At 35.9% G+C, this 18,859-nt stretch overlaps 1 protein-coding gene across 1 annotated transcript in view; it reads left to right on the top strand.

Moving 5' to 3' along the window:
• Window positions 1–12,615, top strand: part of adam19a (ADAM metallopeptidase domain 19a) — a 117,514-nt gene extending 104,899 nt beyond the window's left edge. Inside the window, exons 20-23 of the mRNA XM_065289022.2 lie at window positions 7,296–7,392; window positions 8,167–8,418; window positions 8,862–9,043; window positions 12,111–12,615. Coding sequence (XP_065145094.1) covers window positions 7,296–7,392; window positions 8,167–8,418; window positions 8,862–9,043; window positions 12,111–12,162 — 583 coding nt within the window. The 3' untranslated portion in view covers window positions 12,163–12,615. The remainder of the gene's footprint in view (window positions 1–7,295; window positions 7,393–8,166; window positions 8,419–8,861; window positions 9,044–12,110) is intronic.
• Window positions 12,616–18,859: the final 6,244 nt, after the last annotated feature.

The following is an 18,859-nucleotide window of genomic DNA, read 5'->3' as shown; positions in this document are numbered from 1 at the left end:
AAATTATTTTTATAGACAAATATAACTGCAGCAGCAACATATTTTTTATAACAAAACATACATTTAATTAAAAAAATAAACAATTAAGGATGCCTTGGACAAAATAAGAAAGAAAAATTAGCCAAGAAGAACCAAGAATAAATGTGACTAAATGCCAAGAGACATTTTTATCACATTTTTGGCAAAAGATGACTATTTTGAAGATGCTAAAATACAACATATTTAAATAACACTTTATTTAATGTTTTGGTGCTTTGGGAAATGCCTATAACATTTTCATAATTTATCATCTTCATCATAGTTTTGGACCCAACAGAATTATAAATCTCAGATGAACACCCCCCGAAATTGGAGAATATCATGAATGGGCAAATACTTTCCCCCTTCATTGTAAACACTCGGACCCTATTTTCTGTGCACATGCGTATATCTGGTTATGCTGAAGAGCCCACTAACTTTATGTTGTGCCTGAGTGAATAACTAAACAAATGGGCAATTTATATACCTTGCACTCTCTACTATATTATCACCTGTGGGGTGGTTGAGTGATTTAGCATAGTTTTCTTCATACAGGTATTCTTACAAATCAAAGCTATGACAAATTTTTTTGATAAATGAAGTTTAATTCATAGGAAGTTATTAAATCTTAGCAAATACTTGAACTTATGTGTGGAGGTCAAAATAAAGGCAGGGCTGATGGAAAATGGTTTAAAAACAAACTTCTGAAGGCATTTAAATAAATAAAAGGGCTTTTCACACCTGAAATTGTTAACCCTGGGTTATTCTAAACCCTGAGTTAACGGAATCCTGGGTTTCACACTTCACACTGTTCATGCTTAACCAGGGGTTAAGAGATTGATAATCTGAGGTTTCACATTGTGCATTCTTAATCCCTGGGTTAACATTTTCATTTGCATATTTGTGTTATCAACAGTCTATATGATTACATTAGAGACTTGTCTCGCGGTTCTGAGTCAGTGACAGAACAGGTCTCAACGTAAATCTCTCTTGGGTGTTTTATGTCTCATGGGATATCATTTTTACTCCAGTTCAGGTGTTTTCAGTACACAGATGGTGATATGAGGTATTTGTACTTCAGCCTGGCTCTTTTGGAGCTGAAAAGCAATCCTGCAGAGCTGACAAGCCTCTCACAGGCAGCCGATGCAGGAAGCGGTGTATTAGACCTTGTTCACACTGTCAGTCCAAATCAGATATTGGTGCATATCCGATTGGAATCCAATCACATTTAGAATGTGTGAACGGCCAAAAATCCATTTTTTGTTTCAATCCAGAGGTGGTTTGAAATCCTTTTCAAATCGCATTTCTGGAAATCCATTTTAGTGTTACCGCTCTGATTACATTTTTATAGCTTTTCGGTTACGTCATGCTGTCGCGTCACGCAAAACGTAAACACGTCAGATGTTGAGATGTCATTGCCATAGAAACACTGCAGATTATCCAGAAAACAACAGAATGCTACAGGACGCACAGATCAGATCTAAACATTTGTGATACACAGTGTGGACAGTGAGTCTGTCCAATCGGATATGCACCGAAATCAGATTTGGACTGCCAGTGTGAACAAGGTATTAATCTTGATAGAGAGGCTGCAAATAGCAGGAAATGTGAGCTGAGACTCCCAGGTCTGTTTCTGTGTTCATCATCAGATGAACTATTGGCCAATTCCTTAGTGTGGTCCATAGGCTCCAGAATAAATAACATTTAAATAAAACTGGCCATCAGTGCAATTCAATTAGTTTGGTAAGAGGGAAAATAGAATAAAGTAATCTCTAAAAATAAGTACTTTTTGACTGTAAATAAAATTGTGAGGAGTAAAAAGTACTTTTTTCTTTAAAAATGTAATTAAGTAAAAGTATTGATTTTTAATTGCACTCAGGTAAAGTAAAAATCCCCAAAAATAATATTTAACTACAGTAATCAAGTAAAATTACTCAAGTACTTTACACCTCTGTACCTCAGTAGTCTTGTATGATGTGTTACATTTTCATTTATGGTCAGATATTCAGTCTGAGATACATGTATAGTGAAACCTACTGGCTTATATGCATTAAACTTTTGGCAGATATATTTTTTTCTATAATACATAAAGTAGAAATTGAAAAATATATTTTTCCACTACACAGCTGATTAATATCATTATTGATAAAATGTTACTATTGTTATTATATATAATGGCCTGGTTTCACAGACAAGGCTAAGCTAAAACCTGGGCCGGGTTTCCCGATAACGATTGAATTTAGCACTTAAGAGCGCTTTCTACGAGCTACTTAACGAACATTCGTTGTTCATTTACGTGCGTTTCCCAAAGATGCACGTTTAACGATCGCTCGCAGCTGGGTTTTAAGTGCTACTTACGAGTCGCTATCCCTTTGTCAAGTGCTGAAATGTCACCCTTAGAATGACTCGAATTTGTAGCATAAGCTTGTTTAGGCTAATGATCTTCAGCTGATGTGCACTAATGTTTTTTTATAATATTTTTCCTTATTGTTTAATGACTAAATATTATAAAATGCAGTCATTAAACAATTATTTGTTTAAAATTATTTAAATGTTTTAATAATTTGTGCATAATGAAGTATTCTTTTCCGTATTTAGTTAGGACTCGTCCCACTGCGAAATGCCTTCTGCATTTAATATTTTAGTTTAGATTATTATTATTATTTGTTTTTATTATCTATGTTTATTTATTATTATGGATTATTGCATTGTACCGTAAATATTTATTTGGTTTCTTTAATCCAACTTTTACCAAAATACAAAAAAAAAACTTTTACCAATTGTACCAAATTGCTTCTTTATTAATTTATGTTTAGTCATTTAAATTAGATTTTTCATTAGAATTTTAAATATATTATATTTTATATTTAATATGAAATAAACAAAGAAGAACCCAATAAATAAATATACATTTAAAACATTACATTATCTTCATTGCAGAAGTGCAATTTGCTGGTTTTCCTGAAGGGTGACCTTGTAACTCTGTTGTCTTACGATGCACTTATGAATGAATGATTACTCCAGAGCACTCGTAGATCTCATTGATTTTCAAGTGCTACTTAAGTTACGAAGCTTTTGGGAAATGGCCCGTAATTCTAAGATGATTCGTACGATCAAGATTTTTACGATCAACTTAGCCTTACGATGCTTTTGGGATACCCGGCCCTGGACTAGTTAAATTAAGATTGTTAAGCATCTTTTATAAACATGCCTTAGAAAAAGATGTTACTGGTGTGTGAGACAAATCAATGGCACTGGCATATTTTAGGATCTATTGGTGCAAGTTATTTTTAATTGAGACAGCTCAAACATGTGTTTTAGTTTAGGAGTCGGCCAGCTAAGCCTTGTCTGAAACCGGGGATTAGGTTTTAAAATGACTTTTTCACCTATAAATCCTTAATTCCTGTTCTCAAGGAAATTATAGATTTTGTTTGCAAAAAAAATTTAATCGGTCAGTGCGACTTTGATCCATAACGATTTTCTACTCCAATAGAGAAAAAGACAGAGGTGCAGAATCACTTCTATTTAAACACAGTGAATGATGTATGACCTTATATTCTTTAAGCCTCTGTTGTACCCCAAATATAGTTTTGTCCAGACGCTCCTAAGTCAAAAACATTTTAAAGCTGCAATTTGTAATTGTTTTGCCTCTCTATCGCCATCTGTGTTTAAAACATAACATTGCAGGGTATTTTACTTTTATTTACATGTATTGAAATCCACGACCTTTGCTTCATCCAATGCAGTATGTTCATTTGGCTTTGTCCAAGCAGTACATTAATTGCATTGAAAACAATTGCTTCTCCACCTTGAAGTGACTTTTATGCCCAAGGCAATAAAAGAATAATACAGTACTCTAAATGGATAAAGTTTAATCTGCCTCCCATTAATGTTTTAATTTAATCTACTGTTATATTAAATAAAAGGACCCTAGATCTTACATTAAAACCCAATTGAGAACAGCTAATAATGAGCTCTGTGTTATTATTGTAGGCTATTCGTATTCTGTTGGTTACTATATGCACATAGCTTTCTATACAATAAGCACCACACAAATAATCCAGTTGGCAATAGAGCTCAGCAATGATGGTTAAACAAACTCTGACCTCTATCACTGCTGCAGCCCATCCAACAGTTGCTTTCACAGCTATGGTCCAATAAATGGATGAGAAGGATTCGGGATCTGTTCTTAGATGACTCCTTTATCTCCTCAAGGATATTTAGTTCAAGTAGAATGAATTTAATTACAGCCTGCTTCTTTTCATTACCGCGTAACCATGTATTGAGCCGTGTAGATTATCGTATTTTAGCTGGAACCAGGGATGAGAGATTTTGAAACCAGGGCATACTTTCTTAAGAAAAGTGCTACATGATGCCACAGAAGAAACTATTTTGGTTGTATACAGTAGTTCCATAAAGAACCTCTAACATCATTGACTTCACATGTAAAATATGATTAAAGGCAAATTTGGAGAGATCTCTTAATTTTTTCAAGAGTTGTATGTAAACCTGAACCCCTTAATTGTGTTCAGTATGAGAAATAAGAATATGAGTAAATGCTTTGGTGTTCCAACACCATTACATCAGATGAGTTTTCAACGTAAAGAAAACCATTATGCATTTCGAATACTGCAGTAACACACAATGCTGGCAGCGTCATTCTGAGGGGATTATTCTCAGTAACTGCTTGTAGGATTGGCAGGCAACAGGACTGAGGTTGAATAGAGCCAAATATAGAGCGTTCCTTAAGGAGAAGCCGCTCTGTGGAGCACGCAACCTTTGACAAGACCAACGATTCGCATGAGAATGACCCAAAGCACACAGCCAAGGCAGTGCTCAAGCGGCTTTGTGACAAATATTCTCCAAAGCCCTTGAAAGAACCAGCCAAAGACTCAAAGCCCATAGAAATACTGAAGATTGTAGTTCGCCAGCAGACTGACAATGCTATGAATGCTATGACTTGAGGCGAGTACACAGGCAAAAGCTGTGCAGTAACATAGATAAATGACCTGAATACTATGCTAGGAACACATTTTGCATGTTGAAAAATTTTAATAAATGTAAATTTAAAATTAATTAATTTTAATTAATAAATGTTAATAAATTTAATAAGGCTGTTAAAGTTAAAATTTTTGTGTTACTTTTACTATTTTTTTAGCATTTTTTAAAAGGGATAGTTCACCCCAAAATGATAATTTGATCATAAATCACTTACCCCTCTATCGTTCTAAACCAGCAAGTGCTCCGGTTGTCTTCAGTACACATTTTAGATATTTTTGATTCAAACTGGGAGGCTTTTGTCTGTCCCATTGACTTCAGTTAGTTTCACAATTCATTCTGCAGAAAAGAATGAAAGGTATCTCCAAAAAGGTCCATGTTCCATCAGTAGTTATAGTAATATAATAGTATAAATAGTAATATTATAAAGCGACGAGAACATTTTTATGTGGGGCAAATTTTTATGTTGCGCCATTTAGAATTTACCCTCCGTCTGTGTCTGCGCAACTAAAGGAACACGCCCACATTTTGGGAATTTATCTTATTTACCGTATCTCCCAGACTTAGATAAGTCCATACATACCTTTATCATCTCCGTGCTTGCTGTAACTCTAACGCAGCCCCCGCTAGCTTAACTTAGCACAAAGACTGAAAGTGAATGGCTCCAGCTAGCAAACTGCTCCCAATAAGTGACAAAATAACGCAAACATTTTCCTATTTATGTGTTGTGATTTGTTTAGTCACACTGTGTACAAATAACAAAGACATATGACGCCCCATTCAGACAGCCAATGACAAGCAGTAGCAGAGCGACGCGATCTCATTCATTTCAATGGAAACCTGGCGACTTCTGGCGACACGAGCAAAAGTGATCGTTGGCGACTGTATGGGCGACTGTCCAGCGACGCGAGAAAGTTAAGAAAAGTTTAACTTTATGCAAATGTCGAGCGACTTTCGGGAGCGACTACCAGTGAGAACAAAGCAGTGGAGTTCACGTCATCCTTCTATCGTCAGTTACTGGTGTGGATGGTACTTATTTGTTTATGACAAGCAGATTTAGAAACGCCTCATTGAAAGAGACAGGCGACACACAGCGATAACATCGCTGGCTGTCTGAATGCGGCGTGAGACACAGCCATCTTTTAAGAGTATACATACTGGGAACTATATTCTCAGAAGGCGAAGCACTGCTACTTGGGCGGAGTGATTTGCACAACTCTGACCAAACTCTCTGCTCCTCACCAGGGGGCTTATCGGGTGCTGCGAGCAAATCACTCCGCCCAAGTATGTATACAGTTAAAAGATTGCTGTGTCTCATATGACCTTGTTATTTGTACACGATGTGACTATACAAATCTCAACACATAAATAGGAAAATGTTTGCGTTATTTTGTCACTTATTGGGAGCAGTTTGCTACCTGGAGCCATTCACTTCCAGTCTTTGTGCTAAGCTAAGCTAGCGGGGGCTGCGTCAGACAGAGTTACAGCATGCACGGAAATGAGAAAGGTATGTTTGGACTTATCTAACTCTGGGGGATACGGTGAATAAGCTAAATTCCCAAAATGTGGGCATGTTCCTTTAAGTGCACACACGGAGAGACGCGTTTCAAAAAGCTAGCGAACATAAAATCTTTCTGCTCTTACAACAAAATGATCTCCACAGTATTCTTTTTCTAATAAAAACATTTGTTTATGTTTTAAGTGTTTATATAGATTAGAGTTAGAAACCAGTCTGTGCTTATTTAGTCTTAAAGAGACAGTAACCTCAATTAACCTACTTAAGTCTGTGTCATTAATGTTAATCAAACAACCCAAGACAAAGAGAAAATCACTTCTGTAGCTCTAAAACATAATAATTATATTTAATTCATACAGTAAAGACAGTGTTATTATTCATTTGATTCAATTTCTGTACCTAATGCTTATTTCAGACCTTACTTAATGTGCAACTTTCATCTTTTTTTATAAATGTTGGTAATTTCTTGTTTGTTATAAGATATTTCCCACCCCTTTATTTTGCTGATCCGAAAAATGATCCGATCCGTGACTCAAAAACCATAATGTGATCCAAACCGTGAGTTTTGTGATCCGTCACACCCCTACTACTGTTGCAATGTTTATTGTTGTATAACATGTACTGTTTCATATACTTTATAGTGTTAACTGCATAGTAGCAAGTTAGAGTTTCATTCTAGCCATGATCAGTTTGTCACATCTTTGTGTGAATGTAAATCTGTTCAGTTTCACAAACTATATTCGATTTCTCTTTTTTTTTTTAGACCTGAGGGCACCGTTGAAAAGGGAAAGAATGGACACCTAAACCATCCTTTCCATTTGAAGGTGGTGGGGCCACCAAACATAAGTGCTAACCTTAAGGTATATGACACTAGAAGCTTCATATCTGCCCTTAATATGATTGCACAACAGTACAGTCCCTCCAGAAAATGCGATTATGCGATCGCAAGATTTAATGCATAATCAGCTAAAGTCGCATATTTATGCAGGGGCCTCACTTTTTCAAATACCCCGCACTTTGCCGCATAAATCACAGATTTCTGGGTGGAAAATATGCAGGGCTTTTATGATTATTTTTATAATCCCTGCATTTTCGCAGCAAAAAGTCACTTATATCTTAGCACAAAGTTGAAAAATTTTGCATTTACTTCACACAAGCGCAGCCATGTCCCCTGTTGCTATGGGATAGCTATGAAGTGACGTGAACATCATTTAAAAGCTGCAAAGGTTCTGCAAGTAGCTTCAATTTCATAGCATAAAATTGCATAAATATCACGCATTTTCCATCGCATTTTTTAAGAAAACGTGCCACAAGATCAAGGATTTTTGCCCGCAACACGTTTTTTTGGAAGGACTGAACAGTATTGTTTTTTTATGTTTGTTTGTAAAAACTACTTTAATGTTCTAATATAACAAAGGCCTGGCCGTGGAGTAATTTGTGGATTTTTTTATTTGTAAGAAATAAAATGTAAAAAAATTAATGATTTTTATAAGAACCTTTGACTAAAAGGATCTTTGGAAAAACAAAAAAATGTATTTTGTAAAAAAGGTAAAAAAAATTATATACAGCACTGCAAGTCACAAGACTTATATGGATTTAACCAAAACCAACTTTAACTTTCCTTTTTCCTCAAGCTACCTCACACCAGTAAGGAGGTGCTTCCTCTAAGGCCAAACCCAGCCTCCAACGGTACACAGCCAGTCAATATAGTCCGTCCTCTTCGGCCGGCTCCTTCTCCATCTCTCAGCAACGTCAAAGGGCCTCGACCTCCACCGCCCATTTTCAAGCCACCCAACTCACCCGGTATCCCCAAAGCTGTAGCATCACCTCAGAAACTCAGCCCACCCAAGAAGCCTCTGCCTCTAAATCCTTCACGCAGTCCACTGGTAAGAGTTTAGTCTTGCTATTTTTGGGTTTCGTCACTTAAAATAAGAATTCCATAAAAAGGACCACAACTGGGATTGTATTTTAAGACAGCAGTGAGATCAAATTAGATTTTTGCTTCTCAGATGTTTCTCTTTAAAAATTGACTTTAGCTTTAGATTTGTTTGTCTGTTTTAGTTAGTTGGCCATTTAGCAGTTGTTTCATTTTAAATCCAGTTTAATAATATGCCAACTTGGTTGAGCTCAGGGAACACATGGGTTCGAACACCAATGCTGACAAAACATACAAATTGTAGTGCACAAGTGTCTGCCAAATCCATAAATGTAAAATAGTACCACTTGAAACTGTGATGATTTTGTGCAAAAAATCCTGTTGTGGCGAAAACAGCACTACACAAATTCCCTGATGTGTCCTTATTCTGTCATCATTCTGGTCCTTGTACAGATGGTATCCGAACAGTCCAGATCTTCATTCACACCTCCTCAGAGACCACTTCCTCTTAGCCCTGCACGTGGAGCAACGCCCAAATCCTCCAGCGGAGGGCTCCTGGTGATGATGCCACGTGCAAGCAGCCCAAAGCCAATGGGAAAGGTCAACGCCGTCCCACCTCTGAAGGCCGGTCTCAGGTGAGCAAAGACGTTCAGGTTACATATTGCTGTTGGTCAAAATCATGAATGTTTTGAGACAGGTGCAGTTAAAAAAGACATCTGGGATGGAGTTTGGATGCCTATTAGATGTCTTTTTAATGCAAAATTGCTTGCTGGGTAATGGCTATATCTCTGTGGTGATGTAAGTGCATATGTTTTAGCGTATCTGTCATACAGTACTGTATATGCCACATTTATCAACCAGTGTTTGCAAACAGGAGTTGTTTTTCCATCACTTTTGACATTAAATTTCCCGAACAGCAGACTTGTAATAATGTGGGCTTCTCTATCTGTGCTTTATCTTTTCCTCTTGCTATTTATGACAACTTTTAACGTGTATTTGGGATCCAATAGCAGATACAAATAACAAAAATCAAACCTACATTATACATATGAAGAGTTTGGTTCCAAAACGCAATAAATCCATTTTTACTTATTTCGGTAAAAACGTGTTTTCTATACCAAAAAAGTGACAAGATGAAAAACCCTATTTTCTGTTACAACCTTTCACATAGCATCTTTAGGTTATAAAAACAAAAAAAAAATTCAAATCCATAATTTGATTTTCAAACATTTATTATAAAAACTGCAATAAAATGCAATAAAAAAAATTTTTCACAAAGATCAGCTGTAAATTGTTTTGGTCCTGCTCGATTTTCGTTGGCTTCGAGTAAAATAATGGAAAACTAGGATTCTGTGTATTCAACGTGCTGGCGTTGTTGTTTACAATGCGAATGGTTCACTGTGATTTGTTGAGTGGATTTATTGCATTCTGCAGAGAAGGAGGACTGGCATTTATTGCGTTTTGGGGAAAAACTGATAAAAGATGACAGAATAACATGGCAGATATTGAATTTTGCGTAAAATTATGAATTTACTTTTTAATACTGACCTGATATAATACTGATTTTTTTTAAATGCCGTTTATCGCATTTTGGAACCAAACTCTTCATATATTCACCAAACTCTATCTACAGTATTCTGATAATATGATCCTTAATTTTCTTTGACTGCACCAAAGTATTTTTTTACTCTTTTAAATACACATATAAATCTTGATTGGATGTTTATTAAAAGTAGGTTTTTAAGACACTTCATTTGGCTAAAAATAAAGGAGGTTTGGCTTTGCCAAATATAAAGTTATATTACTGGGCAGCTCAATTAGCAGCAATTGTGACTTGGATAAGTGGGAATGAGGAAGTAAAGTGGACTCAAATAGAGCAAGGGGAAGTTAAAGGTGTACAATTGCATGCCCTACTCTTTACAGATCCAAAACATGTAAAAAAAATGAAGATTGAAAATGAATGGATAAAATATACAATAAAGGTATGGGTAGAAGTAAAGAAAATGCTTAAGGATGTTGGAACAATCTCACGAGCTATGCCCATAGTGGGTAATGTAGATTTTCCACTTTCAATGTGGGACCATGGTCTCAAGAAATGGGCGGTTAAAGGCCTTTTTATTATAGACCAGCTTTTTGAAGAAACACACTTGAAATCCTTTACACGACTTCAAGAACAATTTGACCTTCCCTTAAGTGATTTTTACAGATATTTGCAAATCAGACATTATATTACAAACCATAAAGAAAAAGAAAGAATTTGCGAAATCCCAAATGGCATAGAACAATATTTTATTACATATATCGAAAAATGTTTCCCTGTTGGTAGACATGTTTCTCATCTCTATAAAAGATTGTTAACAGGTATGGGTGGAAACACCTACAATATTAAGGAAAAGTGGGAAATAGAAGCCAATATAGAGATAGAAGATGAGTTGTGGGATAAACTTTGTTATAAGTGCCACAAGGGAATTAATAGCCAACAGTGGAAGGAATTTGACTGGAAACTTAAAATACGGTATTTTCAGACTCCTTTGGTTATTTCAAAGTTTATAAAAGATCAATCTTCAGCTGTATGCTGGAGAAAATGTGGTAAAATAGGTAACCATACACACACATTCTGGGATTGTTCTGTAATCCTTGAGTATTGGAAAAATATTAAAGAAGAAATGGAGAAAATTGTAAAAAGAGAAGTTCCATTAACTGTGCAGTCTTGCTTACTGGGGGTTGTATCAAGTGATGTTTTCAATGCTGAACAAAGATATATTATACGTGTGTTACTATTAATTGCTAAAAAAAACATAACTGCTAACTGGAAGTCTGTGAAATCACCAAGTGTAATTGAATGGAAACATAGATTAAAACAGATTTACATGATGGAAAAAATGACTGCATCATTACAACTGAAAACAGACCTTTTCAATCAGAGTTGGTACATGGTTAAAGAATACCTAGATTTATAAATTGGAAAAAATGTGTGTTGTTTTTTGATTTTTTTTTTTTTTTTCTTTTTTTACTTTATATTATTATATGGTTGTATAGTATTATTATTATTATTATTTTATTCATTTATTGCCTCAGATAATGTTTGTGTTGTTTTTGTGGTGTAAAAGAAAAAAATATATAAATAAAAAGTTCAAAAAAAAAAAAGTAGGTTTTATAAGACAATTCCAGACGGGAAAATGTTGTATAAAGCAAAAGATTTTATACTTACTTTTGTCTCCTTGAGTCTCCAAATCAAAAGCCAGTCTGTTATCGACATGAAAGCATTCATCTTCCCCTTTTTTAATAAATAAATGCAAATACATACAGGATATTCTGATTTCTGGTTGTGTAGCCTTATACTTATAAAGCAAACTGCACTTCATTTTGAAAGGCTATATTGAACATTGTGTTTTTATAAGGTGTGTATATCCTCACTTTTCACACTAAAAGATGTGAATGTGGTTAGTTCTGAAATGACGGTTAACCTTGGAAAAGTCACTCAATAAACTAAAGCAAACAGTGTTGTGCTGGTACTATCAATTGTGGTTTTAAATAAACATCACAGAGTTAGATATCGCACTGTTTTTACTTTCTGTGTGTGTTCTATGTATTAAATCTTTTGAAAATAAACCTTACAGTCAGTTGTTTATCCATATAGTTGCAGTTCCTTCATGTAACATAAAACTATATAATATTTATACATGTTTTTTCCTCTTTCAGGCCTGTTTCAGGACCCAAACCAATCATCGTTCCAGCCGTTTTTCGGAAATGACCCTGGATTCATTTTAAAAGACTGCAGTCAGCCTATTTGCACTAAATAAGGACCCTTAGAGACAAGAAATAGAAGAGCGTGGTGCTACAGCAGATCCATGAAAGGGTCCGGGAAAGGGTCTGTAAATGAGACCTTGTTAACTGATGTTCAAGTACACAGCACAGACGTGACGCAGTTTTGCATGAAAAATGCAGACTTAGGAACTTTGGGATAGACCATCACATTGCCAAAATCTTGACTTTTTCTTAACTTGCAATTTTTTTGTACTGTGTCGATATGTTTTAATGTTATGCCTCCGTCTTGTTTACAGTCTTTGTTTGACGATCATGTATTTGTGCCAAAGATGTTGTTTTGTTTAATGCATTCATTGTTTAATTTGATGTCCTGTGATGTACGATATTTTGTGTTTTGGTACATTAAATAATAATATGTTATAAATTTTTAGTAAAGACACCATGTTGTTGTGGTTAGCTTCATTTTTCAACTTAAAAAATCATGTTATAAAACATGTTATTACTTTCCAAAAAACAATTACAAAAATAAAATAGCCTCATAGGGCCGGTTCAAGTAGTGGGGGGCAGACGGGCTGGGGGGGCCGGTCAAAGGGGGGTGGCGGGCCTGATTCGGCCCGCTGGCCTTAGTTTGGTGACCCATGGTTTACACTTGATGAATCAACCTACAATAATGGATTACTGGTAGTTGCCTGTATGCATTAAGTTGGGATAGAAGACTGTACTTTATCATCATAAAATTGACACACTTCACCTTTAAAAGTAAAACATCAAAATAAATAAATAAAACGTAATCAACTCTACTAAGGATTAAAGAGGACACACCATGAAAATTTGACTTTTTCCATGTTTAAGTGGTATAATTGGGTCCCCAGTGCTTTTATCAACCTAGAAATATGAATAAGATCAACCCAGTGACTTAGTTTTGGGAAACCATTCTCCACAAGCATGTGAAAAAATAGGTAATTGAAATTTGGCTCTTCTTGTGATGTCAGAAGGGGATAATATCGCCCCTTTAATCTGCACTATTCAACCACGCCACTGCCATTTAGTGCAGAGATCAGCTCATTTGCATGTTAAAGGACACACCCAAAATGGCACATTTTGCTCTCACCTACAAAATGACAATTTTAACATGCTATAATAAATGATCTATATATGATATTTTGAACTTCAGATATGTACTCTGGGGACACCAAAGATTTATTTGACATCTTAAAAAAGTCTTGTGAAATGTCCCCTTTAAGATTCATGTTTAAGATAATCACTGTAATCTAAAAGGTAGTGGTGTTGTTGTCTGACAATGGTGAATCATTCTATAAATAATGTTTTTTTTATTATTAGCTGCTTTCATCTTTCGCAAAGACCAGCCCCCTTTTGCTATATCCAACTTCAGGCAAAGCACTCTCACTAGAAATTATTATCGTGAAATAATTTCGGGGAAAACGACTTGCACAGATTAAACTGGAGTGTTAATTTCAGACTAAAGCAGTTAGCAGGTCTGCATTATGCATTCGAAGTATAAATTCGGGATGTGAAAGTGACACGGAATTAGGTAAACAAAATAAAGATCAAATAAGCTATAGCCTAACCTGCAGGTCATAAAACTGAAAGTAGCTACTGCATCACCTGCTGATCGAGACTGATAATCAGAAACACTGCAACACTGATGCAACACTGTTCCTGTAAAACTGGGTAGCTTTCTATTCACCATTGCCAGTATTCATTTCTAAGGTAAAATCAGTATGTATTTATAACGTCATATTTAATAAATCTTCCTAGCTAGCGTTAGTTAACGGAGGTAATGGGAGGAGCCACTCAAATATAGAGTTGTAAGGGTTAACGTTACCGCATTCATCGGATCTTGCTCTTCCAACTTCCAATCAACGGGATCACGACATGTAATTTACCCGGAAACAACAAATTATATAATCTGGTAGGTAGCATTTAACGGTGTATACCTGTATTTGAAAGCACATCGCGCAACAAAAAAACGACAGGCAGATGACATCGAGGTACCGCGAGAGCGAATTGAAATCAAACACCTCCATCAGATTTCTCGCGTTACTTTGACGTCAGTGCATGTCGGTTCTCGCTCTACTGCGTGAAGTCGAACACACTTAAACCTCGCCGTGGTTAGCGTCACGGGTTTCTGTCAGGTTTAGGAAACAGGTGAAATTGTGATCATGGCTATGACGATCAAATTTTTACCTCTGATAAAATTCTGTCAGTGTCAGAAGTTTTGAGAGGCAGTCCTGCAGCGTGGCTATGAAGTAAAACTCCGAACGAGTCTTGTGTAAGTTTTTTTAAATCTTTATTATTCTACTGAGATCCCACAGGATATTATGGCTTTTAGCTGGAATCATATTCGTAAAGTGTGACAACAGGCAAGAATCTCAAGGCATTATTAAAATGCCAGCCAGTTGTAACTGTTATGGTTAGGTCGCCTGTCAGTCAAACTCCAGGGGAACGTGCGAAGGGAAAATTTTAACTACACAAAAAAAGTTACGTTACACTCAAAAAATGCTGAGTTAGTTTCAACCAATAGCTGGGTCAAAAAAAGGATAAACCCAACCATTGCAAATGTTTTGAAAGGGTACCACCCCAGTGACTTTTTCCTGATATTGTTTGTGGCATAAAACATCCTAACATAAAGTGCTGTATCGTTTGGTCTTGCTAAATATATTTTCAATTATGTTTTAAAATAACTTAACCCCTCATAATGGTACAACATCAATGCATTGAAATCCTCTGTGCTCAATGACCTTTAGTTTCAAGCCTCATAACAACATACTCTACAAGTGAATGGAGGCTGAACTTTAAGTACCCTACCTGCATGAAACATTGACTCATGGTGGCAATTGAATAACTATGGGAAGCCGATCTCCTCAAAAGAAGGACGAAACTGCGCCACTCGTTTGATCCGCGCTGCGCGGCCCAATTATATGCGCGGCCCAATGGACAGAGCCGCGCGACTATCTGGATAGCGCAGAGATGAGTTGTTTACTTGCGCCACCCGATGGATAGCGCAGCGCTGACCAGTTTCATCAGAGCAGCGCGACCCATTGGGAAGCGCAGCGCGACTCTGATGGAATAGACTCGATTTACCCACAATTCTCTGCTAGTGGGACAAAACAGTGTTAGTGCTGTCAAAACATTATTAAATATTAAAGATAAAAAAATTAAGTATAATTATTCGACTGTTTATTTATTGGCAGGCAACTTGTGCGAATTCCACTCCCCCTCTCAAAGAAGCAACTTAAACCATTTTGCAAGATGTAAACTAACGCTGGTCCAGAAACACTTCCTGTCTCAGTTTGTAACCGTTTTCTTTATTTCACATATATCTTAAAGATGTTTGTTTAACTTTTTGATTCAGATCTATATGTTCTTTTGGTTGTTGTATTTTATCCCAACGTGTTAAAAAACTGAAACACGAAGAGCTTCGACCAATTGTTTACGACTTGCAAAATGGTCTATATGGTTATTGGGAACAGTTGAGATATTAACAAATACAGCTTATGTCACTTTATCAGTGCGGGACTAGCAAACCAAAGTAACTTGCAAACCCACATTTATTTCCTGATATGTCAAGAAATGCAGCTGGCACTACTAGAAAAATATATGAAAAAACAATTGCATAATGCTATAATGTCATTATTAAATCATGAAAAATTATAACAAAAATAAAATAATAAAATAAATGTAACTGCAATGCATAAAGTATACAAATGACGAAGCAAAGCAGCATCAGAAGTGTGTTTAAACGGACTCAGAACACCATATAAGATAAATATAAAACGAGCACTCAAGGTAGATAAAAAAATCGTTGATCATTGCCATTCATATTGTAATTATTTTTATTAATGTCAAATAACAGAATAGTAGAATTCGTGCATATCTTTAACACAAAATAAAAAAATAATAATAAACAGATAATTTACGTCAGACGTGTGGTCACCTCTATTAAATTAACTACCAAGAGGAAGAAATTGTTTTTTTGGTTACCCGATTATACCAATCAAGCTGATAAGTGTAATAGATGCTGTTTTAACTTATGCAGCATTAGTAAATTAAGTTGTCTTGTGGCAAAATAAACAAAATGGTTATTTAAACCGGAAATAAATTGTATAATAGCAGAGAATTGTGGGTAAATCGAGTCTATTCTATCAGAGTCGCGCTGCGCTTCCCAGTGGGTCGCGCTGCTCTGATGAAACTGGTCAGCGCTGCGCTATCCATCGGGTGGCGCAAGTAAACAACTCATCTCTGCGCTATCCAGATAGTCGCGCGGCTCTGTCCATTGGGCCGCGCATATAATTGGTCCGCGCAGCGCGGATCACTCGAGTGGCGCAGTTTCGTCCTTCTTTTGAGGAGTTCGGCTTCCCATAAATAACAAACCTTCGAGAGAGGCGTGTGTTTGATTTGCAGCTCATTGCAGGCAGTCAGACTCTGCTCAGCCCCTCGTATGGCCCAATAAAACTGAGCTGACAGCTGCGGCTGGTACATTGAGAAACTCTCCTGTCAGCACAAACGCTCATCGCTCTTTGACGAGCAGCCTTTCCGCTTCAATTATTGTTTTCTCCTCAGATGAATCCTGCAAGGTGTCGTGGCCATTTTCGGTGAAGTATGCTGAGCGGGCATGACTTGTACGTTGCATTGTATTGGTTTTAATTAAATTTAGCTCCCCTCTCTCCTTTGTGCCTCGAGTCCATCGCTCGCTAGTTTAAGGAAGATCTTGTGTGATTCATTATGGACGTAAAGGTAAAAGCACTGTTAAGTCAGGGGAGGAAAATCGAGCAGCGTGGCAGAAAATCCAAGTGAATCACTCTTTGTATCAGCATCCCGCTTTAATTGAAGAGGACGTTTTAAACTTTTAAAGTCACTGTGATTTAAACCAGACTACAAACATAAAAATAGCTCAAGAACAAATTAATGTTTTGTGGCACTTCCAGGGTACATAATAGGACCCGAAACATCTCAAACTGTCGCAGTTTGTGTTTGACAAATGATGAGTGAAAAGAAATGCTTAACGTTACCCTTTAAAAATAACCCCAGGAGTCGAGCTAAATATTATATGACCTGTTTTCTATTCTGGTTTATATTTGTACCCTGTTATTAACATTTCTGGCATTTTTATGACATCCATCCTTCCCTATAACAAACCCACTGGAGCCTATCCCGTATCTTGGGCCACATGCAGATTTATAACAATGAGCATCAAAATTACACACACATTTGGTGGACGCTTTTATCCAAGACGAATTACAGTGCTTTTAAGCTATACTTTTTCATGAGTATGTGTTCCCTGTCAGAAAAAAAAGTCTGGCGAGTGGTACCATTTTAAAAGGTCCTATATATGTACTTTTTGAGGTATCAGTATGTACAGTACTTATGTGTAGGTACTAAATTGTATTTTTGGAAAGGGTACTATTATGTTCCTGCTACAGGAACACATTATTAAAAATCAAAACAATTTATACAATACATTTACCTTTAGATCTATAGACACAATGGCTAATTAGAAGGTAATAGATGGTTTGGGGCCTTGTAGTTGTAAGAAACTTCCAATAAATACACCCTATATAACAGGACTACATGAGCTTGATGCAACATTTGGTGTAAAAATTGTAAAAACAAGATTGTTGCTGGGTGGGGCACAAAGTGACATGGGGTTAATTGTAATATAGACCTTTGCACTTACACAGGGTCAAGCAATCTGTGCTTTTTTTCTCTACAACTAAACCTCAAATATAAAATGATAATACCATTAATCAAAATAATAACTGTAAATACACCATATCAGGAATAAATGACGACGGCCGTGAAATATTCGATTCGGTGCATTATTTTCAAGTAATTCAACGGACCGGAGTGAATTATTCCGCTTATACCACAGAAATTTCTTAGACATTGCTCTTGTGGTTATTTTAAAACATCTGACAGGTTAGGTGTGCGTTTATCAAAAAATAATGCATACACTGTAAAAAAATTCTGTATAAATTACAGTATTACTGGGTATTACTGGCAACTAGCTGCCAGTAACTTACTGTAGATTTTACATTTATGTTATTTACTAGCAACAGTTTATTCAAAGGTAAATGAACATGAAACATTTTCAGTCTTTATCTTCTACAGTAAGTTACTGGCAACCAGCTGCATAATTACAGCAATTTTGTACTGTGTACCTATTAAACATTTTTCAGCCAATCAGAATAAAGCATTCAACAGTCTCGTGGTATAACAGGAAATAATTAATAATTATTATTTATTTCATAATTGTGTGGCCAATTATGTAAGCGATAATGTCAGTCAGTTGTTATCTCAGAAATTAGCCCAAACAGTGTGTACCACACTAAAGGGGCTTATTTCGCGATAAAAACTGACCGCCTGTACATTATCCTGATTATTGAATGGCTATTTACCTTATAAGCAAGGTAAGAAACATTAAATATTGATTTAAAATATTTCATTGGCTAATTTTTAATGATTGCAGATAGGAATGCATAACGATTAATCGCGATTAATCTATAGCAGAATAAAAGTTTTTGTTTACTTCATATATGTGTGAACTGCATATAATAACTTTGTATAGATAAATGCACACATGCATGTATATATTTCAGAAATGTTTACATGTATATACACATTTGTATATTTATGTATAATTTATATTATATATAAATATA

This window comes from Paramisgurnus dabryanus, chromosome 2 (assembly GCF_030506205.2).
Source record: "Paramisgurnus dabryanus chromosome 2, PD_genome_1.1, whole genome shotgun sequence".
Lineage (NCBI taxonomy): Eukaryota > Metazoa > Chordata > Actinopteri > Cypriniformes > Cobitidae > Paramisgurnus > Paramisgurnus dabryanus.
Note: the sequence above shows the minus strand (reverse complement) of the source record. Positions and strands in the feature narration are given on the sequence as shown.